This window comes from Micropterus salmoides, unplaced genomic scaffold (genome assembly GCF_014851395.1).
Source record: "Micropterus salmoides isolate LMB-PRFRI ecotype aquatic unplaced genomic scaffold, ASM1485139v1 Ms_hic_scaffold_22, whole genome shotgun sequence".
Lineage (NCBI taxonomy): Eukaryota > Metazoa > Chordata > Actinopteri > Centrarchiformes > Centrarchidae > Micropterus > Micropterus salmoides.
In genome coordinates, this window is record NW_024041373.1 from 21,580,511 (window position 1) to 21,604,423 (window position 23,913).

Sequence of the window (23,913 nt, forward strand, 5' to 3'; positions counted from 1 at the left end):
CCCATTTTCAGACAGAATATGATGAAATTAAGTGTGGTATGGTTTTATCTCAGACCAGTAGGGGGTGGACATGGTCACAAGGAAAGGGCTTTAACCACCACACCAACATGCAGTCACTATGTTTAAACGTAAAGGAGGGTGTCCCTAATAAATGACCGGGCTGGAGTGCCAGCAGGGGTCCTGGGTAAGCTCCAGATGTTGAAACAAGGCCCCATGGGTGGCGATTAAACAGTAACATCGTCATAGTGCCTGCATAATGCAAACCCATATGCCTGCACTACTTCTCTGAAAATGCAGTAACCTTCACAGGCACGCAAATACATTCGCACATTCGGACCAAAAACAAGCATACGATGTTGCATGTCTCCCCATCTGCTGCTCACATTTTTAATGACACTCTCTCTGTGGTTTTGTGGATGTTATCCTGCAGTGGTACAACTATAATACCAGGCATCACCCAGATATTATACCTCTAAGTGAGCATACATTCAGTAGCTTTTATATAGAAGGCTCCTTCTTACTGCACATAATTTGGCACAGAGCATCTATAATTATCCTGATATACGGTGATTAAACTTACATAGCTCAGGGTTAGTGGTACTTAAAGGAAGAGAAGGTAAAGGAAGAGGATAGAGCAGGAAGAGGTCAACGCAGGAGGTGGCGTCCTTTGGCACAGTGGTCTCAGATGCAACATCGGTGGTTGAAATCCTGGTCTGGAGACCTTTGTTTCATGTCATTCCCCTTTTCTCTCAACTATTCCTGTCATTTTTCTACTGTGCTGTCCAATTTAAAAAAAGAAGTTACCACAGGATGCTTGCCCCATGTGAGCTTTCATTCTAATGGTGACAGAGAGGCAAACGGAAAGTCCCTCTTTCATTTGAAACTGTGTGTCTGAGAGAGAGAGTAAGAGAGAGCGTGATAGAGAGTGTGCACATGTGTATGTCCGTCCTGCTCAAGTTCTGAAAATAGGTCAGTGGTGCAAGACCCGACCAGAGGGGTATTAATGCACAAACACACAAACAAGAGCAGCTGGTTTCACTTTGTGTCATCATGATACAATGAACAGTTTAGGACAACAGTATGACAAGTATGTAAACTACATAACGGAATAAACATGTTATACTTGACAGGCTGCAGTTAGAGGTACTTTAAAATGTGCTCTTTCTGCGGGGCTTTAGTTAAATGTGTCTGATGATTTGTCCATCTGTCTCAGGGGACGTTACAGCGCTGCCTCGTGGGACCCCCCTGTATGGCCAGCCGTCTTGGTGGGGGGATGGGGATGCAGACGATGAGAACTCATTTAAACAGGAAACAGGAAAGTCATCCAACAAGAAACATGACAGCTCCATTTCAGGTACGAGGTACTCCGATTTCAAACTTGTCATCATCACACAGATTTCAGATCATGCAGTGCAGAAAAGGATGCATACAGTTTAACACTGTAATAATATTGACAAAACATCAGTGCTGTAAATGGAATAAAGTTGGTTTATTGTCAAATGATGCCTCTGGATTTGTATTAGACTGAAATGCTGTAAAAATGACAATTATACAGTTTTATGTGAATGTACAATTTTGTGTATTTTGTATTACATGACAATGGCCACAGGACGCATATTTCATGCAGAATTCGATTATCAAAGTCTTTAATATTATGGTAGCCATGTACTATGTGACGAATCAGTAAATTTAACATACCGACCATCCTTCCTATAGTTTGTGTGTGAATGTGAAAAATGTGGGCAAAAAGGATATAAATAGTAAATATTTTTGTACAGCAGGAATATATTACTGTATGCTACAAAACAGTTTAACTACTGATGAAATGCAATGCTATGTTAAATCATACAGTGCAGATGATTTATTTATTAGTAGTGAAACAGTAGCTCTCTCAGTTTATTTGCTCTCTGTGTTGAAAGGGTAATTGCCAGTCAGACTGTGTGTTTGTTTGTGTAACAATGTATATCCAAGTACACACAAAGGCTTTTTTCAGAGCCTTTTATGTGCGTATGTCTGCTTACCTACAATATGTGTGTGTAGAGTGACCGTTGGACTGGGGGATCCCGTTAACTGGTGGTGGATAGTCAGTGTAACAGGATTAGACGCTACACCAATAGTCAAACAGCTCAGTGATGCAAAATCAGTCTGTGCCAGGCTGGTTTAGTGTGGACCAGTGTTGTCAGAAGGAGTGGGGGGAGGTTAATCATACACAAACATTGTAGCAGACTGAAGCGTCCTTAAATCTCTCGCCACATCTGGATGGATAGTCTGGCAGCGTCTTCACCAGCCTAAAAAGGAATGCTTTCTTCATCAACTCTTTTAAACAATCAGTTAAAAATTATTTCTGTGTTATACTATGCAGATTTAGCAATATTTTTTTTCTGTTAGCGTGAGATTAGAAAATATTTTTATTTTGGAATAAATCTGTGCAAGCGTGGCAGGGTGATTTGAAACCCTAAAAGCTTTCCAAAAAATCAGACAAATGGGATTGGCTACTTCAGTCATGGAAGTGGGTGAGTGGAAGGTGTTTTGCCCTCTTGAATTGACTTTTTGAGTACTGAATGGATGTTGTTATGTTGAATTTGTTTTGTGAAGCAGCATGCTCTTGGGGGTGTTGCACTGTGTATTGTTGTAGTTTACATGGACCTCAGCATCAAAAGAAGATCTTATTGGTGTACATATTCTTTAAAACAGTGTAAGTACGCCCTCTAATACCCAGTTAACATCAGATATATCAGTGAAGGAGAAGCGAAAGTGAGAAAGAGAGTTTAAGGACAGGAAGCAGTTCTGTTTGCTGGTGTGTTTTTTGTTGCATGCATGTGTATGTCAGTTAAGTGTGTGAGTTAGTGTGTGTCCTTTTCTTCTTCCCAGTGAATAGGCTGTGTTGTCAGAGCCCCCTACCCCCTTCCTTGTGTATTGTCACTCAAGCCGATTGGGTTACGCCATTGAACCAACCCCCCCATTCCTCCTAACACACACACACACAAACACACACACACACTTTACACACAGCATTCAAACAGACCACTCTCTTACTGCAGCGATCATTAGCTAACCACTTTCTAATTCGCCGGTAAGTTTTGCCCTCAATTCCATATACTTTGGCTAATGGGGCTGGTAAAGTGCTTTCAATGTGAATCAACTTTTATTCACGTGACATCCACTTACCTTGCACTTTCTTTATTACCCGTGGCTCTTTTAAGAAGTATTTGGTCAGTTAACTGTTTTTAGCTCTTAGAATTTGAAATGAGAAGGCAGAAGCACTGCAGGTTATTACTGGGTTGTTGGTTTAACTTTTGCCACTGTTATTTAAGCAGAGGCCTTTTGTAAGTGTCTTGAATGCCCATATATTCCAGTGCTGTGTCTGTTGTCGGTTTAAATCTTTGTATGTAGTAGACTCTAATGGAAAATATTAAAGCTGATTTTATGAAGCCTAGGTTTTACATGTTTATTAAAACCACAAAAACATTCTGCAGCACAGTCAGTATTAGTTTGAACTGTATGGTCTTTACATGAATAGCATTAAACTCATTCATGAAACTTTTAACTTCACAGAAATTACTAGGTGCTTCCCAGACAAGCCTTGTGACTTGTGGTGACATCAGTGGAAGCTCTGACAGTATTCACACGTATTACATCTGTGAGATAAAGGAAGTTTAGTCAGTTCATCATAATTTCAAGAAAGGAACAAATAGAGATACGGTACCGTGGTTTTGTCTGTTTTACCTGTTTAATTTTAGTGTTGATAGAGAGCATGGATATAAATGTGAGCACTGTAGTGACTCTAAAATCTTCCCAAACCTCCGGAGCAGCTTATGCTGGCAACTACAGAACCAAAGAGATTTTTTAGCACTTCAGTTTAGTTGATAACACTGAAGTGGAAAATAAGCCTTTAATTCAGATCTGTTTCTGGGAAGATCCTGCTTTGTCTTATGAGCCCTCAAGTGGCACAATCTTATTTATAGACTATTTTATTCATAAGAAATTCACTCACTATTTGTTGCCTGTAATTATATTCTGCAAAGTCAGTTTCTGTATCTTGATTCGTATTGCTGATTGCCATATGTTCCTACAATTCCTCCCCAAAATGAAGCAGATGGCCCCACTAATTTGTGAAAGTATCATTTATCATATTCAGATCCCACAGAGGCTCTGTTTGTTAATATGAACAGATGAGAAAATAAGTGTTCCATATTGTGAGTATCCCAACGCAGGCTTTAAAGAGCTATACCAGCACTTCTTGTGCTGAGCAACTTAACATGACTTTTGTGTGTTTGCACATATATTTAAATGAGAGACAAAGAGTAAAATAAAGAGACAGTGACAGAATGTATATGTGCAAGTCTTTATAGTATTTTTGTGGTGCTTGTAGTTTATAGGGCTGCATTCTCCCCCAGAAGGAGACAGTAATTTTGATAAATGGTGAGACACTTGCTGGAGAGAGGACCATGATTGAATTGATCCATTTTGGGCCTAGCTTGACCTTTCACTTTTGACTTTTGATAATGAATCCTTGTATTCATCTCCCACTGTGACGTAATAAACTAATAAATGCTAAGATAAAAAGATTAAGATAGTCCAGATTAACAGTGCACTCCTGTACTATATCAGTTGTACAGGAGTGGATGTTCTTATGACAACTCATAAGTCTAGTAACACTGCTATACCACTTTTTGTTATGGAAATGATACTGTTTTGTCATACTAGTCATACAGATCTGTTATGTATAACCGTTTTCAACTCCAAAAGCTTGAACCAGGTTTCTCTGAGCATAGATTTTTATTTTTTAGCAAAATTTAAATCATGTAACCTTAGTAACATCTTGGTACATACTTTTCACTCTCAGACAGCAAAGAGGCACGTCGAGGGGAGAAAGCTAAAGAGGACGGCCTTCATGCGTCCGCCGCCCATGATTCCAGTTACTTTGAGATCCCTACCAAGGAGGGTCACATGGCGAATAACGGCATCCATGAGATTCCCACCAAGGACACAGAGGGCACCACCACTCACACTAGCACCACTACAGGTGCGTACAAGTACACAATTAATTTGTTTGATTTCTTTTAAATGGGAATGTAAGATTATGGATTATGCTGTCTGTGTTAACAAAGTTTACCTCTGTAGTTCATAATGATATCAGAGATAATAAATCACTTGCACATTAATTTGTGACAGGAGCACGATTGGTATATTTACATTATACTTCCTGTACACATTTGAGTCCCATTAAGTCGGTCTTTCTGAGAAATGTGTTAGAATCATTTATGCCACAAAGACACATTCATTTACAACAAAAAAAGGAAGTGGCCACTGTTTGTCTAGAACAAACAGAGTAGCAATCATTCTGCAATGTAGGTATGGACTGTATTTGGAGAACTATCCATGTACTGTATATATTTCCATAATTTAACCAAGAAGTCCTTCATTTTTTGTACTTACTGACTGATACAGTAATTGTCTGCTCCACAGCTCAAGGTCACGCCTCCTTCACCATAGAGTTTGACAACACTTCTCCTGGGAAAGTCACCATTAAAGACCACGTGTCAAAGTTCACACCCGACCACCACAGATCTCGCTCTAAGAAGAGTGGAGCAGGAAGTGGAGGAGCAGGAGGAAGGGACTTGAGCACTCTGCAAGCCGCTATGATGGCATCGGAGAGCAAGGTGGCAGATTGGCTGGCCCAGAACGACCCCACGCTGGTGCGTAGCGAGTCAACGGAGGACGACAGCAAGAGCAACAAGAGCATCAAGAGTGACGTGCCAGTCCATCTCAAAAGGCTAAAAGGTGGAGGTGGTTTTCTGTTAACATTTCTGTGTCTGGGTTATGTAAATGTTTTTGTTATACCTTTGCTATACTTTGCTATGCTATTCCTTGATGATTTCTCCTTAAGTCCTTTCTCTCACAAAAAACTCTAAGTTGCTCTCTGCGATAATAATCCCTCATAAGTTATCAGTAATTTCCCCTGAATCATACCACTAGGAAGTAAGTAGACTTTTCCACATAATCAGCGGACCGTACGGGTGCGGGCAGAGCATTCTATAGTTTACTTGCAACGGCCTAAAAAGCTCAATCACCACGGGTCTTAAGGCAAGTGTGTGGGACAAACACCGAATTTTCCTTATTAGATCTACGAGAGCAAGCTGATGAATTAAAGGCGTGGTAGTTTAGCCAGAAATGCAGTATCATACATTAATGTTAGAAGATTTTACATACTGTGTGTAGACTGTGTGTATTCCTTGTTAGGAGCAGGGGTTGTTGGCAGTGGTAACCAAGCCAGGGGATTAGCAGCTAGCAGACAGAAATTTACTCCTCTGACGTCCAGTTGCAAGGCTTAGCATGAGTAGAATAGTACAGCCCCCTAGTGAATTTCACTTTGTTCCCATTTACAGACATAAAATCAAGTGAGGAGCATACGCATTCTACTTCAAGGCAGTTAATGCCTGACTACAAGAGCTTGATTTTGATTTTTTTTTCTGCATTGTCAGCGTGGACATGAACATTTTTTCTTACCTCTGAGGGCTTACCGCTGAAGGTTTGAGATTGCTACGTCTGTAAATTGCATGCCACTCTGCTTTTCATTGTTCCCCGCAAGCAGCCAACTGCTGAGTAGGCTCCTGCTGCCAGGGGCTTTTGTGAGAATTGGCCAGACGAGGCAAGGCCATGTGCCTCCAGTAAAGGGAATTTAAGTTTGATGCTAAGCTAGGCTATTGTAGAATACATGCTGTTCATGAGTTAATTAAATGGAGGCCAATTTATGATGTTGATGTGTGGGGGAGGCACCAGCAGACAGGAGCTGATGAAAATGGAAATCTGTGAGGCATGAGTGGAAACGGGGAAGCTAATTCATTAGATGTGGTTAGTACTCCCTGCATGTCAACTGGCTGACAGAATGGCTCACCTGATGGATGATTATGTTGCTAACTGACTGTCTGACTGACTAGTCAGGGGCTGCTAGACACTGCAGTTTTTCCATTTGAAGTTGTGGCTGATTGATACTTGATGTGCTGGCCCTTAGGATTTCAGCACCTGATAAGCAAAAGAGGGAAATCAGACAAGAACAGCCAGGCTTGAACTGTGGTTGTGACTTGAGTTAAGGGAGAAAAATCAACAATAAAGAAGGGAAGAGAAAAGGGTGGAGTGAGGGGCAGAAGAGGGAGGGAGAGGACAAAGAGGGACAGATAAGGGCATGTGGACAGCTGGATGGAAAGCTCTCTGTTGATGCTGGCTGTGCATATGTAAGGCATGAAAAAACAGGTACAGTGGGGAGATGGGTGCGCGTGTGCGAAAGGCGGGAGAACCTCACTGTAATGCCAAGAGCAGCATTCGCAGCAATAACAGCAAAGGTGATTGGACAGTGACAGGCAGGAAGGAGAGAACGAGAGAGGCTTGTTGCCTGGACTGCAGTGAAAGCGCAAAGGGAGTCGGCGAATGAAGAGAGAGCAGGGTTTTTTTGTAGTTAGTTGTTATAGTAACAGTAATGGAAATGTTGGCTGGGAAAGAGAGAGAATACAGACATACATTTCCAAACAGCAAAAACTAGCAGTGAGCATCTCTTTGTGTGAGAAGGCTGCGGCAGCATGTGTGAGAAGCGCGTCTCAGTGCTGTTTGAGGGCGTATGTGAAGCATGTACTGCTCAGGTGTGGATTTGTGCGGCTGAAATCCATCGTATCGGTGTTTGCTGCATGTTTGTATTTGAGACATGCTCTACACTGATGTGCAGACAAGCATTGCAGCATGTGTGAGAAGAGGCGTGTGCGATGTGCTCAGGGTGTGTCGTAGAGGTACTAGGCAGAGAGACGGGCAGCGGTTTAGTGAGGAAATTGAGAAGAGGCAACAGAGCAAAAGCTTTTGATTTGTAAGCATCAAGGTGAGTCTTTCTCTTCTTGCTGTAGGGAGCAATGTAGATTATGCATCTTTATACTGTAAATTTTGTCGTGTCGTGTGTATTTTAATAAGATAATAATTTCCAATAAGATGTGATTTTGATCAGTGTGAAGGTGTAAATGTCTGAAATCTTTGTGTGATTGAGAGGAATATGTTTTGTGATTTTGATTCATGATTAGTACTTCATGCACAATTCATACTTACTTGCAGAAGTAGAACAAAATAATTGTACTGTATTGTGTGCTCACAAACAGCACAACGTTATGTATGTCTGGGGTTGCATGTCTGCTTGTCAGTTTTGTGCGGCTCTGCATGCATGTAAAGTAAGTGCCTCCTTGTGTCGGGCGCTCAGTGTGTGTGTGTGTGTGTGTGTGTGTGTGTGTGTGTGTGTGTGTGTGTGTGTGTGTGTGTGTATGTATGTTTGTGTGTGTGTGCGCGCGTGGAGGCAGAGGCCAGCTCCACTGTGAGTCATGGCGGGGCGAGCGGGGCAGGGCGCTGGACTCTCACAGTTACCTCTGTTCTTCTCTGGAACTGCCAACGGCTTCTTTGTCTGGGGCACACAGCATGAAAGATCTGCTTCTCTCTGTCTGCTGATCTGCTGAAGCTACTGTACACTCTGCTGCTTTCCTTTCTCTCTCCATGTGTGCTGTCTTTTTCTTCTTTTTAATGAAATTTATGCTTTATAAAATTACAATAATAACTTTATTAAAATACATCCATAAAGATGAAGGAGGAGGTGGATAGTAGAATGTGACAAATGAGCTGCAGACTCAGAAATATGCCCAAGGCTACAGAGCATGTGTGATACCCCAATGTAGAAACATTACTTAAAGGAGTACTCCAGCAATTTAAAACTGTTCTTCAATAAAGTTGGGGGCTTGTATGAGATGGATTTAAAAAAGACCCTGAGATGCCTTGACATTTACTCCTTATGGGTCAATGGGTCCCATAACATTGTCTTTAGACTCTCTCTGTCTTTCAAACTTCACACCCACCCATTTGTAACTCAGGCTTTCTGTTATAAATGTGAACTCTCTGGTTCATGGTTAGCTCACCTGGTAAAGTACGCGCCACATGTACAAGGCTGAGATCTTATTTTAGCAGCCCGAGTCCACCCTGCGGTTGTGTGTCGTCCCCTCCCTCGCCCCATTTCCAAAAGCTATCCACTGTCCTGTTTCTCTCAATAAATTCATAAACATCTTTAAAAAACAAATAAATTGAAGTTTCCAAGACCGAACCGAGACACCGTGATATCACTATGAAATCATCAGGGTTATTTTCTCAGAAATGACAAAAAAGCTCCTCCAGTGCTACAGAAGACATTATACAGCTGCTTCGCAGGCTGAGTAGAACTAAACATGACGAGTAAACTGATGTATAAAATCAGTGGAGAGCCCTCTTTAAGTGCACAGACTGAATGGCTATATTGATACTGATAATGTCATATACTAATACACACACCTTTGTCTAAATTTGAGTTATACTGTGCTAATTTCTGCTGTCGTTCTCTAATGTGCAATATCTAAATAATTATCCATCATTTCCATACAATACTGTCCACAATTTGACTTTCAGTGCAGATAAATCAAGAAAGAAAGAAAGAATAAGGGAAAAAAGGGATATCAGAGCATCAGACTGATTCAAAGTCACATTGTGGGGACAGTTCCCCAGGCAAACCATTCAGCCATGGAAGCACTTTGTCCTCTTTTCTCATGGAGGGCAGTCCACCTCTAGTACTTTTTTATCTCTTGCACACTGTAGCTGTAGTGAAAAGTAATTTAAGCTTCACCATTTGGTTATAAATTCACTCCAATGAAAGTGTTACAATGTGTAAGCATTGTAAATATTAAAAGTCACACTACATAAGATGTGAAGAGATTAGTTTGATTTAAGTGATCTGCTGGTGAACTTGGACAGATGTAGAATTTAAATACCGTTGTGTCTTTTTGAGCATTTATTTGTTTTGATTTGAGAAATCATGAGAAGAAATGATTGTATGTGCAAATTCCAGGATCCGAACCTGTGCGATGTGTGTTAAGTGGAAGTGTTTTCCATTTCCATTTTTTCCTTCCCTCCTCTTTCTGACAGCCTGACTGCTCGTTAACTGAGTGGCTGATTGTGTGAGTGGCTATCAACTCTAGTGGCAGCACATTATATCCTGAGCCTCCTTCAGTTAAGAATTCCCACTCTCTCTCTCTGTTTGGCTTTTTCTTTTCTCCCACTTAAACCAGTTTCTCTCCTTTGCCATCCACCCTTATCTTTTCGTCTTCACCCTATCCTTCTTCCCAGTTCAGCCTCCCTTTTTCCTTCCCAGCCTTCTTTCACTTCCCCTCCTCCTACATCCCTGAAGCCCCCCCCGCCCACATACACTCTCTCTCTCATCCAGCCTCATACTCCACTTCCCCCTTCATGTTCTCCTCCTCCCCTCCCCCCCGCCGCTCTCTCTCACTGTGCCCAGTGGGCTGGGCTAGTGACCGTGTGGGTGGCATGGCTGGATTAGCGTGGCACACTGTCTGCTATCGTACGACACTGAGAGGACATGGATGGTTTGAGCCAGACTGATAAAAATGTACAAATAGCAGTGATGTGGTAGGTAAACCAGGAATTGTGAATTTAGGGTCTGCTTTGATAGTTCATAGGTCATAAAGGTCAGTGATTCTACATAATATATGTACATAATAGTTTGCCTTTCACAGGTAAGCAAAAAGGTCTATTTGATTGTGAATTGTAAATAATAGACATATTTATACTGTGTCATGTGGAATACTGTCAGAAAACTAGTATGTATATAGGAATAATAAGCATGGTAGTAAATCAACTGTGTTCTCTCTTTTTTGTGTCCTGATAGGCAGCAAGCATGAAGATGGCACCCAGAGTGACTCAGAGAATGGAGTGGGCCTGCGTTTCGCCAACCGCCGCCACGCCCTCGAGGAACGCCTAAAGGCAGCACACGGCCACGTGGGAGGAGGAACAGGAGGGGGGAGCATAACAGTGAGCGGGACCAGGGCAACCAGCTCCCGTACTGCCTTTATGATCGAGTTCTACGACGAGGAAAACCCCCGCAAGCGTCGGTCGTATTCGTTTTCCCAGACTGCACCCCTGCAGGTTGGAGGAGCTGGCGGGGAGGGACTGTTTCCCCAGCCTCCCTCTCATCCCAAGGTGTTCAGCATTTCCACCTCTGCCACTACAGCCTCAGACGCAGGTGACAAAAACGTTGTTTCATTATCTCTATATAGTCTATTATGGGTTTCATAAAGAAAATGTTCGTTAAAATCATTTGAAAAAGAGATAAAATCATGAGATTAAGTGAAAGACACCTTAAAGGCCCAGTCATGTTTGGTTTGACAGTATTTCCCTTGCGGACACTGCGGTAAATCTGTTGATCAGGGGCTTTGCATTCATTCTGTTGTTGGCACATACAGTTGTGAACCTGGACTTTAAATACACAAAAATCAGTTACTATAGCATCTCAGTAATGAAATCCTCTGTGAAAACATGTTATTTGTGTATGTGCTTGTTTTTTTTATTAGTTCTGCTCTATACTTTGCTGCCTCTAGGTAAGGTCCCAGCTCCAATATCGGCTACAGTGGCTGCAGGTGCCCCTACGGCTGCCCGCGTCCTTCTCAAGCAGAGGTCAGAGGACCCGAGTATTGGTCGCAGCTCAGCCAGTACCGGGCTGGCGACCGGTAGCCCCACCAGCCCCAGCGAGGACGCCTCGGTCGTGGGCAGAGGAGCGGGAACTGCTGGTGGGCAAGCAGAGGACGACCACAGCGATAAGGGGACCTACACTATCGAACTGGAGAACAGGAACGCAGAGGAAGAGGAGGCCAGGCGTATGATAGACAAGGTAGGAGTGTTCAGAGATGTTAGCAACTACCTTCGACATGTAGGATCATTTCTTTCTACATCAGCCATCACAATAATTTGTCTTGGCTGCATCTGGAGTCCCAGATTAGACAGAGATTTTCTCTTTTTTAATGTTTTGCTACTAAGAGCAAGATTTTTATTATAAATTTATGCCATTACCACCTCGAATTTGTGATAAAAAAGCTAGTCTTCCCTGCATAACACTGCAACAAAATCCAATTCCCTTTGAAGCTCATTCCCAGAGATGTGAACAGCTACATAAGGATAATGTAATCGCACATTGTCAGTTTTGATAATTGACTACAGTTGAGTAGATTTATATAGACTGTAATCTGCATGAAGCTGGGTATTTTTTGTCTTATTTGTAATTTAAGACATTGCCATCACTTGTGGTTGATCATAGTTAAAAGAAAAGCCAGTAAAGTTTTCCACAAACCAAGGGAGATTTTCTTTTTCTATTTGTATTGTTCTACAACATAATGCAACTCTGTTTGAATCTCATGTCCAGAATAGGGCTTTACTGATAAAAAATAAACTGGGTCTATTACAATAGTTTGCAAGTTCAAATGGAAGTCACCTGGAGTGCTGTTTTACGGTTGGGTCTTCAAGTTCAGATCACTCTAAACACCTCCAGAAAACATGCAAATACAAAAACTAGTACCTTCTTTGCTTATTTGTAACCGTAAAAGTAGCAAGCAGAACGACAAGAGCAAAATTTAAACATACTCTGCGGTAAATCTAAAGAGAAGAATTTGACCAAGCACAAACAGACCAGTACAAGGTTAATTGTCTCTTTATTACCTGCTTTGTTGGCCCTTTTAGGGTTAGTAAGGTAAGGTAACTCCCTTGAGACTGTTTTGTGTTGTTGCCACTAAAACAAAGCTATAATCTCTCAGTTTCCTTGCTTGACCACCCCTCCAGCCTCTCTGTCCCATTGGTAAACCTAATGCTTCTGTAATAGCCCGTGGAGACTTGCTCCATCAAGCACTGCCCTGTTTTATGAAAGGATGCTCCAGGGAGGCTGAAAAAAACACCATCCATTTCTTACTGCTGCCCCTGTCCTGTGGCACAGCAGTCTTTCATGGTCACAGAAAAGATGTCTAAAAGAGGCAAAGCAATACACTTAGAGAGAGAAGGTTTTATGTTAGTTTCAGGGTGAGATATACTGGCTGAGGCTAAAAATAGTGGAAAAGCTAACATTTCTTTTGACCATCATTATAAGTAGAAATTAAAAAGACTTCCTTTAAAAAGGTACAACAAAAGCAAAGAGTGCTAAACTAGTCAAGACAGAAGTTTACCAGACTTTTTAATTGCCACCTAACAGATTCAGAAGTTGGGACAGGCAGCATATACTTATTCTTAGGAAGTTAAGTGAAGTTAAGTCGCCAAAAAAGATTAATACATAGACATAATTTTTACTTTACTAAATGACATCTCAAAGAGGCACATGTTACTTTAAGTGTTCTATACAGGTGTTATCCTATGAGGAACAGTGATATCATTAGTAGGGTGTATATCAGTGTTAGTCTGAGTGCATTACATCCAAAACTGGAAGTGTTGTTATGCTAATTCCTGTAATTAGCTGACACACTAATTGGCATACTGCTCACAGTCTGTCCGCTCTCGTTCCCTCTGTCTTTTGTAAATAGAGTGTGCGTGTGTGTGTGTGTGTGTGTGTGATTTATATTTGTTGCCATGGCACTCAACTATCAAGTGCAGATCGGTGCTTTAACTCAACAGCATCTTCTTCTGTGTGTTCAGTTCATCAAGAGAACTGCAGAATGATATTGCAGTAGTGTTTGCATATTGTGAGGATATTTAATTTTCATTTCAGAATAAAGACAAAGAAAATTGGGGAGTATGACAAAATATGCACACATAATGCAATAACATTTGCATGATTATAAAGAAAAATGTCCATGTTATTGTCAGCTTCTGCTTTTTAAAATATCTGTAGGTGTTTGGTGTGCAGCAGAACCAGGACTCCTCTAGTCTCTCAGACCTGAAAGGAGAAGGAAAAGGAAAGGATACAGGAGAGACAGGGAAAGAGGTAGATCATTTTAACAGTTTGTCTTTGAATAGTTGTTGTTTCATGTTTTGTTCTCCCTTGTTTTGTCTCTCTTTCTTTGACTGACCTTGCTCTACCTGTACTGCATTACTAGAAAATAGATGTTGCCCATGGTGAAACATAGGCTAATTGTAAAAACATGACCTCTGCCTCCCAATGTTTCATTTTGCCTCTTAGTGCAGTGTAGTATAACAGAGGTGTGTAAGAGGTAGACGAAGAATCATGGCTGAGTATAATGTGAGTCACCGTCACTCCTGTGGCTTGACCGCTCTACACCCTTGTTTATGGGAGTAGGCTGGTCCTCCCAGAGGCTGACCTAGATCATACTAAGATGAGGAGAGACACGTTCAGCCCTCCAGGCAATTTTATAAGAGGGAGTGGACAGTGTGTATAAGCACTGACAGACTTTCATCAATGCTCATACACACTGTGTCCAAGCCGCCAAGTCTTTTGTGCGAGATTGATGTCTTTTTCAGGAATATACCATCCTTCATTCCCACAAACTATATAATTTCCATGATTATGTATTACATTTCGGATGAACGCATACATGTGAATGTCACTCATGATCAGCTCTGTGTATCTTGTGCCACCACTGATTGATTAGTGATCTTTGTTCCAGTTTTCTCACTACTGTGTTCTTCTTGCTTGTCACCCCACCCCCCCTCTCGTGTCATGTCAGGCTATTCCTGGTGACCCGAGCTGGGTCTCTCAGTGGGCCAGTCTAGCTGCCAATCACACCAGGACCGACCCAGAGGGCTCAGGAGCAGAAACAGCCGCCTTCCTGCACAAAGAGAGAAGTACATAATAACTTGACACTCACTTGAATGAACAGACCTATAATTAAATGTTTTTAAATACAATATGAACAAAATTTTCCCTTTTAAAAAATCCCCAAAATTAAAAGCATGAACAGTATGAAGCAGCATGTGAAATCACACTTGAATGTGCTTTTAACTCATGTTAAAAAAATCTGGAATTTCAGTTAACTGAATGTGTCTTTTGTTCTCTTGCAGCTGATGCCTTTGAGTCTGGTGCATCCCTCAGCCGAGGTGAATCCTCCTCCAGTCTGACTGACCGTAAGCGCAGGACCCTTCCCCAGCTCCCTGTGGATGACCCCCGGGCTAAATCCTGCACCAAAGGTCTGGGACTGAGGTCTGAGATTGGGGAAAAACAGGACACTGAACCCCAGGAAAAAGAGAACAAGGGAGACGGGGAGTCCCCAACTCCCATGGGCGACAGTGAGATGACCAGTAAACGGAAACAAAGCTCCACCTCTTCTCCTTCTAAGGCTCTTCTCCGGACCTCTGGCAGCAGTGAGCGGAGGAAGAAGTCAGAGGAGAGGAAAGAAGGAGGAGGAGGAGGAGGAGGAGAAGAAGGAGGAGAGAAGTCTGGGAAGCCTCTTGTGCGCCAGGGCAGCTTCACGATTGAGAAGCCCAGCGCAAATGTCCCTGCAGAGCTCATCCCACGCATCAACAGAGGCGGCAGTGGGCGTGAACGCAGTGATTCCGTGGGCAGCATGGATACCGCTACCCTCCTGAAGGACACTGAAGCTGTGATGGCATTCCTGGAGGCCAAGCTAAGAGATGAAAACAAACTAGAGCAGAAAAGTAGTAAAACTGGCATCATCACTCACGGTTCAGGTTCTGGCTTCCCCACTCGGACTGACTCCATCTCTCCTGAGTCAGATGTGGACACGGCCAGCACAGCTAGTCATGTGGCTGGAGAGGCAGAGAGGAAGGCATCAGCGGGTGGCGAACAAAAACGACGTTCCTTCAGCAGCATGCACCGGGAAAAGAGCAACATGAGCACAGCTTCCAAGACCAGTGTCACTAATGCAAGTGCCCGTGAACGCTTGGAGAGGAAGTCTAAAACAAGAACAGTGGAGACGACGAGCCGGACTGATGCACGCCGCTCTGTTCAGCCATCCTCTGCCACCTCCAGAGCACGCCAGCCTTCTCTGGATCTCACGGATGATGACCAGACTTCTTCCTTCCCCATCTCTGACATCCTCTCCTCAGACCAAGAGACCTACTCTGGACCACTGGGGCATTCCAAACTCGACAGCAGGTCTGCTAAATCCTCCACCTGTGGATCCTCCAAAACCAGCCGCACTCTCCAGGCAGCCACGACCTCCTCCCTGAACAAGCAGGCCTCACTGCCTCAGCCGCGCCCCACAAGAGCCTCCCTTCTCCGCCGAGCTCGGCTGGGGGATACATCTGACACGGATCTAGCTGATGCAGACAGGGTGTCTGTAGCTTCTGAGGTGTCCACCACCAGCTCCACCTCTAAGCCGCCATCCGGTCGGAAGGGACTGTCACGGCTGGACATGCTGGCTCAGCCGCGCAGGAACCGTCTGGGCTCCATCTCAGCCCGCAGTGACTCAGAGTGTACAGTGACCCGGAGCTCTACCTCTTCACCCCGCCTGTCAGCTGAGACTGCTCTGCGTCTCGGCTTGCGCTCATCAACACCAACAGAGAACAGGCTGACGCCCAGGATGAGGGCCAACAGCGTGTCCAAACTGAATGAGACCAAGACTAAAACCACTACATCTGGATACTGCTCGCCCACAGGTGAGCACACCAACTGCATTCTTAATTTGTGTTTTATTAAAATTTTCTCACATATTGTAAGAACAAGGAGAAGAGGGAAATTGTCCAGCAAGGTGTTTTTTCTTTATTTTGCTGATCTTAGTTATCTTCCTATCAGATCTTATTTCTGATTGCATGGTTCTTTGTAAAAATGTAAAATTAATGTGATGGCCAAAAAAGACTACACCATTGCATACCTCATTATGTGTCAGTGTGCAAACATTTGTCTGTAAACATTTTCACCAAACTTGTGCGTTGGTTGTCATTGTCCAGAGAGCTCTCAGCCCGAACCTGAGGGCGGTGATGCGGAGGAAGAGCTGATGGGTACTGTACCAGAGCTGTAGAGCCTTGATTAGACAGTGTGTGTGTGTGTGTGTGTGTGTGTGTGTGTGTGTGTGCATGTCAGACCTGGGTCACAGCAATAGAAGTCACTACCACCAAGCTCACCAGGAGAGAAGCAGATCGGTTATTCACATTTAGTGCGTTTTCATTTCAAATTGAGATATCCACCACTTGAAACGGTGACGCATAGGAATCAACAGAAAACAAACTGAAGTATGTTTGTGAGTTTGTGTGTTAAAAAAAACATATACATATCGGATCTTTTACATTTTACAAATTTAAATTTTGCAATGAGATTTTTGAATACTTTGCCAAACATACATTTAAAAGTGTAGTTTGTAGTGTTAGTACATAACATAAAGAAAATTCAGATAGTAAAGTTGACCCAGCTCTAGCATATGTTGCCATGTTAACCATGTGTCTCCTCTCTGACATCCATCAAGAAATGATGTGATGAAGACCCAAATGCTCTAGTTGTACACTCCTACTGCGTGAAAAGATTTTACATTGGAGCTCAAACTTCAAAACTCATGAGCAAATGGTTATGGAACCGTGCCCCACCTTGTGGAGATTCATGGCACTTTCACTTTGTCCTATTTTAGTCTTGAGAGACTGATAGAGCATGGTGTTGTCTCATCACGTGCAGCTACATTAATGCAGCTTTTGTGTGACCATTTTGATGCAGCTTAACATATCCCTGGCTCTGTTAAGGTTATATGTACATTGTTGGATGCTTTTGTATGCTGCTTGGGGCGTGGAGCTTTTCGATAAACTAAAGTCTCATTTTGCTGCCGTTTCTGTTGTTTTCAGTGTGGTTTTATTATCGCTAAAACATTTATGTAGCTGTCCAATAACTTAAGTAAGATACAAAAAAATCAAATGCTTTGCTTCACCAGTCATACTTTTTTAATTTTAGCTCAAGAAGGATGTATAGGACATTGCAGAAAATAACATGTTATTGGAAATTAATTTTTATTATCTTTGTAAAATGAAGATAATAATGATCTGCTGCCTAGGAATACAGATTTACTACATTTACATGCACAATTTTTTTTATTTTTTGTCAGAAAGCAAGATTGGCTGGAGACTGCCTCAGTAACAAAGCTTTTCATGTTCACAAGCTCATTTATTAACTTAACGAATAACAAATGTAACAGAATAAAGTACAGTAATATTGACTCAATGATCATATCGCTTTTCCATTACCTTCACAGTGTCCAGTAGCAGCAGGTGGAGACGTCTGCCGCCGGAGTACGGTTCCACCTCAGAGGAAGAGTTTGGCTCCAACCGGAATTCTCCAAAGCAAGGAGGACGCTCCCACATACGGCCTCATCACCTCGTCCCACATCGCGGCTCGAGACTCAGCACCACCGCCAGCCCAGTTTCTGCCGTGGTGACGGGTCCGGGTGGAGTAGGGGTCAAACACCGCATGAAAGAGCAAGAGGAGTACATCAGGGACTGGACAGCACACAGCGAGGAGATAGCCAGGTATTGATCTGTGCTGATCTGTATGAGATTTATCTATCTATTTACATTGATATGTATGTGATTAAAAGTTATTGTGTATGCAGGTTGCATGTGTTCTTGTCTAAAGTCCTAAAGAACTCCTCCATCTGTCTGATGGTTAACAGGTTGTTCCCATGTGTGCGCAGGATCAGCCAGGACCTGGCTAAGGACTTGGCCATCCTGGCCCGTGAGATCCACGATGTGGCCGGTGAGATCGACTCGGTCAGCTCATCTGGCACCGCACCCAGCACCACCGTCAGCACCGCCGCCACCACCCCGGGATCGGCCATTGACACCCGGGAAGAGGTAGGCCCTGCACGTCCCACGCAGCCGGATATACAGGAGAGCATGAGAAAGGTGCCCGTTTTTCTTCTTCTATCATTGCCTTACTGCGTGTGCTTCCATTGCGCCTTTGCCATCCCTCCTGTGTTGCTTGGATAAAAGTGGCGGCCTCTTTGTTGCTTTGTAGCTTTCATCGGCTGTGAGAGGTTTTCATCCTCATCTGCCCCACTTTCATTCCTTACTTTTACCATGAGAGCATTTACTTATTTTAGTACTTAAGATTAAAATCTGACTGTTTTTGGCTGGACAATTAAAGCTTTAGAGCTGCTTAGCTCTCTGACAGAACTAATTCCTAATTCATTTCTCACAAATCTTTACTTAACTCTGTTGAACAAAGCTGAAATCACACTTGTAACAGTTAACAGTTTTAAATAACAGTTTTTTCATATTTCTCTCTTCTATCTCTTTTACATCATTCCCTATTTTTGCCCAGTTGGTGGATCGGGTGTTTGATGAAAGCCTCAACTTCAGGAAGATCCCTCCTGTCATTTCAACCAATAAGGCACCAGAGATCAACGGTAAGCCGGTGGAGCTCCGTCCCCGTGCTCCAGACAGCCTGGAGCCCCGAGCTCTGAGGAGACGCACCTGGAACCGAGAGGAGGTGAGAAGCAGCAAAGAGAGCATGACATCAAAAATATACCAACATGGAGGATCAAATCACCTTCAGGTCGTCACATGTCAAACTTCACACTTTTTTCCCCCTCTGTGTATTCAGGCGGTATTGGACAGCCTGCTGCTCAATTCAGTTTCTCAGCTGTCCTCCAAGATCAGACACTCTGTCGACAAAACAGCAGGAAAAATAAGGTAATTATACTTTGTGATATTATAAACTTCAGTGAGTATTTATCGTGTATCTATCCCTCTGTGTGCCATTGTGCTGCTTCGTAAAGAGCCACTGTGATGAACATGTGTCCTGCTGTATGTTATTTTTCTCCAGGATATTGTTTAAGGATAAGGAAAGGAACTGGGATGAAATTGAGAATAAACTGCGATCAGAGAGTGATATACCACTCCTGAAAACCTCCAACAAGGTACAGAAACCCGTCTGTCTGAATCGTATTTGAGGATGAGGAAAGGGAAGTATGATTGGGAGCTAATAGTTTGGTTGGTTGGTTGTTTTTCCTCTTCTCTGCAGGAGATCTCCTCAATTCTGCTCGAACTAAAGAGAGTTGAGAAGCAGCTTCAAGGTAAAGACACACACCCCTCGAATAATCACATGGTACCTAAACTAGAAACACTTGAACAAGCTGCTGTACACAGTCATGGGTGTTTGATGCGCCATCATTTTATTTGTTTATTTGTGTTCCATGATAGAGGAGAGCATGAATTTTAAAGAGGGAAAGCAGCAAAAGTATGAACTCAGATTTGGGCTGAGTTTTTGTTTTTTTTTAAATCAGCACTACTAAATCTTTAATCCAGAGGTGTGAGAAAGTGTTTTATAGTAGCTGGTGAGTTGTGACTGCCCTCCACTGTTAGGACTGGATTGTGTAAAACCTTTGGTTAAAGCTCTGAATACTTGTCTTCAAATCTGAAGTATTTCACTCTCAAACATTCATGACTAAATAAGCAACTTTTTAAAGTAAAAAAAACAAACATCTTATGGTATTCCTTATTAACAGTTTAACACTAAAAAACAGGACTTCCTCAGGACTGTGTGGGTGTACTTTGATCAGATTTGCGTAACAGAAACCAAACAATCCACCAACTGTCATCAGATTCTGATATAAATCTTGCTAAATCCTGATTGGTGCACGGAAGCCTGTTACATTACTTTTTCCTGACTGAGCCATGCCCACTTTGAGCCAGTGAGAACTAGAGAAAAAAAGAAACACAGCACTCTGTCATTTGAAACAACCAAATCTATTCAAACTTCAGTAGCAAATAGTTCATGTAGGATGCCACCACTCAACCAACTAAACCAACAGATAAAATAAGTTTTAAGGGCCTTTAATACAAAGCCAGATTTTAATCCAAAGTTTATTTTATCTGTAAAGATACATTTACTTTTATTCAACGCCTTCCACAATTTCTTCTCTCCTCATTTCTGTCTCAGTGATCAATGTGATGGTAGATCCAGATGGGACTCTGGACGCCCTGGCCAGCCTCGGCCTGACCAGTCCCACCACCCCTACCAAGCCCCAAACCGCCAAAACAACCTCCCCCTCTGCCACGAGCCCTGGGTCTGTGCTCCCAGCCAAAGAATCACTGCCGGGGATCCTTCCTGGGCCCGGAGGATCAACAGCTAGGGTTCAGGCTGCCTGTGCCAGCACAGAGGAGACTGCACGACAACCCAGCGTGGGTCTGGAGTTAACAGGAGTCGGAGGACTGCCCTTCAGCCGCGTGCGGCCAAGCGGGGAGGAGGCCATCGCACAGAAGTGAGCAGAAAGTTTCCCTGAAATCAACATGATGTGAATAAACATGAGTCTGGATTGGAGTGCAGGTAGCTGGTGATCCATGTTCCCAACAATGAAGCAGGTGTATAAGTGTTACCAGACCTGTCAGGAAATGAAGTGCTTCAACTGACCTTTAGACTCCACAGGCTAAACCCCAACTGATGCATCATGGAATACCTTCGAACGGAAACTGACCCATGAATGATTTGGATAGTCATATTATGCGCTTTTCAACAGTACACTGTTCATGCTTACTGGCCAACCTGACTTCCTAATTGACTAAAAGCTGCCCGGCTGCCCTCTCAGAGGACAGATCTCTGTGGTTGTACAGTCTCCACTCTCCGCCAGTCTTCTCCTCTTGCCTTCTCCATGTGTCTGGACCCTACCTACACTAAGGACATGCCTTAAAACACATCCTTGATAGTAGCAGCCCCTGTCCCCTCAAATAATATACAACTTTTAAGACTTTAATACAGTTCTTTCAGACAAACAGAATGCATTGTAAAATAACACTTGCAAAATGTTCTATTTACACTATGATGAACTATAACACTCTGCAATGATTTATTAGCTCTTGTTAGTATAAAGAATATTACAGTAGCCTTAAGTAACCACCCTGACACACCACACCGTCATTCAGACATGCTTTATGTCTGAAACTGTTCACACATCAAGCAGAATTGCAGATGTTTAAGATATTTCATAAATCTAACCGTCCATTGGTGCATCTCTCTACTGACTGAAAGGATTTGTGGTGCCTCCTCATCTTTGTGCTCCCTCACCCATTATGTTTTACTCTTCCCTTCCCTTCCTTTCTCTCCCAGTAGAAAAAGTATTACAAAAGGTTTGTCCTCCAGTAGCATGTACAGGACAGAGCTGAGAGCTTTCTTCCTGCAAGTTGGTGTCTGTGTTGATCTTACTAATAGTAAATGGTAGTTTTACACAATTGTAACAGCCTTTGGTAAAACCAATGACCATTTTCACTTAATAGAATCACTTACCAAAATGAACAAGTGTTGTCATATTGCCATCTAAAACAGTTGAGCCATCTTGAAATTCACCTGTTGTGTAAAAGCCTGAGAATCTGTATATCAAATATGGTAGTTCATCTCATATGTTTCACCTTCCTCTGAGGTTCACCTTTTTCTCTGAATGTCAAAACAAGTTTTTGCAACAAATCAAAGATTCTTATTTAAAATAATGAAACACAGTTTAATCATTGCTGCCATATCTTTTTTGGCCCATGTGACATGGCCTGTGAGAATCAGTGCCCTTAGCTTTTTACAGTACATCCACTCAAGTGTCCTATAATTTCCAATTGGCTTTTTTCTACTTTTTCCAGTCACAGGGATGTGACTTATTTTTGAACTAGCAATGATGAGCAAAGAAAATAACTGTTTAAACTAAATATTTTATAATATTTAGATACTGGTATAGTAGATATTGTAAGCCTTTTACTTTTTTATGTTTTGAGTCACCTCACAAATTTTTTTATTTTTTCTTTGTCTGGAACTAGCCAGCTTGAGCTCATGTACACAAAACCTGAACATGAATAAGCTGCTGGAATTGATTTTAATTAATGTCTTGTCAAAGCAAACATGGGCAACTTAGGAGGCCTTTTGTGGTTCAAAATGTCTCTTTCAGGAACGTCAGTGAGTAGAAATGAACAGATCTTTGAAAATAGGCTCATCTATTTTATGAATTTCGCTTGTAATACAGCTTCATATCAGTGTATATAGGTGCATTGTTCTATTTACACCAAGGGGAGAAGTTCCAGCTTATTAATACTGTAGAATTGCAAAGACAGTATAGTAAACCTCTTGAATTTGCTGCTTTTCTAGTTACTTTATAGGGACTTACCATTTTCTGAGTCTCTCTTCAGCTTATAGTCTGTGTTCTAGCGTAAAATGACTTTAAAGCAGTATATTAGTACTTAGATACTCTTGCAATAGTGAATTTAGGTACCAGAATACATGTTCATTTCCTTCTCTCTATACTGTACTGTACAATGTTTTTCAATGCCTCAAAGTGCCCATTTTGACTATAGAAGGGCATTGATTAAAAGAAAAAAAGACATAGATGTCTAAAAGAAATTCTCTTATTTTGCACATCAGATTGTGGTGTTTCTTCATACAGAAATAGTGAAGAAGCAGTGAAAGGCTGCATCAAATGTGGTCACATGGTTTGACAAAGAATATCACTTTGCCTGATATCAGAAGCGACTGCCTTGTCTCTCTGGAACTATTCTGTCTGTACAAACGAAGCCTCTAATCGTGTTACTTGTTTTGTTCTTTTTCTCCCCCCCATCCCTTTTAAAAAAAAAAAAAATGAAATTAGGGGACTGTGAATGCTAGGTACATGTTTATTTTTTAAATTCTACATGTGTCATCTGATCTGTGTTTTTTGTCATTTTTGTAAAGAAAAACAAAACACCATTTTATTTATTTTTTTTGTTTAATATTCTGTGGGATGTTTCATGAATTTTATATTTGTTCAACTACCTGCATTGTTTCTTACTGTTAATAAAAGAGAGCCATTCACTTGTTTCTCTCTTTTCATTTACCTGGGCACTAACATAAATCGAACTGCTTTCAGATTATCATGTCTATCTTTTGAAAATTGTCCCCTGTACACTGGCAGGTGATGTTACTACTGACAGACAAGGAACCTATTTATTTATTCCAAAACTGGACTACGTAACAACTCTCAGCATGGGCTTGAAAGGCAAAGGGTTACTTACTAAAAGTAGACCTATCTACTCTCTGGGCCATTAATCACATTTGAACTGAAAATGTAGATAACCCAGCTACGTCTTTCTGTTGCCTGAACTGTAAAATATTTGCATGATTAAGTGTTTGAATATTTTTACACAGAGAAATGCCAACCATAGTGTTTGTTATAATGGAAGTAATAATGAGCA

The 23,913-nt window shown here is 42.1% G+C and overlaps 1 protein-coding gene across 7 annotated transcripts in view; it reads left to right on the forward strand.

Moving 5' to 3' along the window:
* The window catches only part of cep170aa (centrosomal protein 170Aa), a 43,047-nt gene extending 19,514 nt beyond the window's left edge, over positions 1 to 23,533 (forward strand). Inside the window, exons 8-23 of one of the 7 annotated variants that reach the window (XM_038737027.1) lie at positions 1,214 to 1,354; positions 4,847 to 5,026; positions 5,470 to 5,784; positions 10,733 to 11,086; positions 11,442 to 11,731; positions 13,709 to 13,801; positions 14,502 to 14,619; positions 14,836 to 16,392; positions 16,684 to 16,734; positions 17,967 to 18,240; positions 18,384 to 18,615; positions 19,034 to 19,201; positions 19,316 to 19,404; positions 19,538 to 19,631; positions 19,736 to 19,787; positions 20,654 to 23,533. In XM_038737027.1, the coding sequence (XP_038592955.1) occupies positions 1,214 to 1,354; positions 4,847 to 5,026; positions 5,470 to 5,784; positions 10,733 to 11,086; positions 11,442 to 11,731; positions 13,709 to 13,801; positions 14,502 to 14,619; positions 14,836 to 16,392; positions 16,684 to 16,734; positions 17,967 to 18,240; positions 18,384 to 18,615; positions 19,034 to 19,201; positions 19,316 to 19,404; positions 19,538 to 19,631; positions 19,736 to 19,787; positions 20,654 to 20,979 (4,334 nt within the window). In that variant the 3' untranslated portion in view covers positions 20,980 to 23,533. Of the gene's footprint in view, positions 1 to 1,213; positions 1,355 to 2,710; positions 3,074 to 4,846; positions 5,027 to 5,469; positions 5,785 to 10,732; positions 11,087 to 11,441; positions 11,732 to 13,708; positions 13,802 to 14,501; positions 14,620 to 14,835; positions 16,393 to 16,683; positions 16,735 to 17,966; positions 18,241 to 18,383; positions 18,616 to 19,033; positions 19,202 to 19,315; positions 19,405 to 19,537; positions 19,632 to 19,735; positions 19,788 to 20,653 lie in introns of those variants that run through there. The other 6 variants (XM_038737030.1, XM_038737028.1, XM_038737032.1 and 3 more) reach the window with 6 other exon arrangements.
* The last annotated feature ends 380 nt before the right edge of the window (positions 23,534 to 23,913 follow it).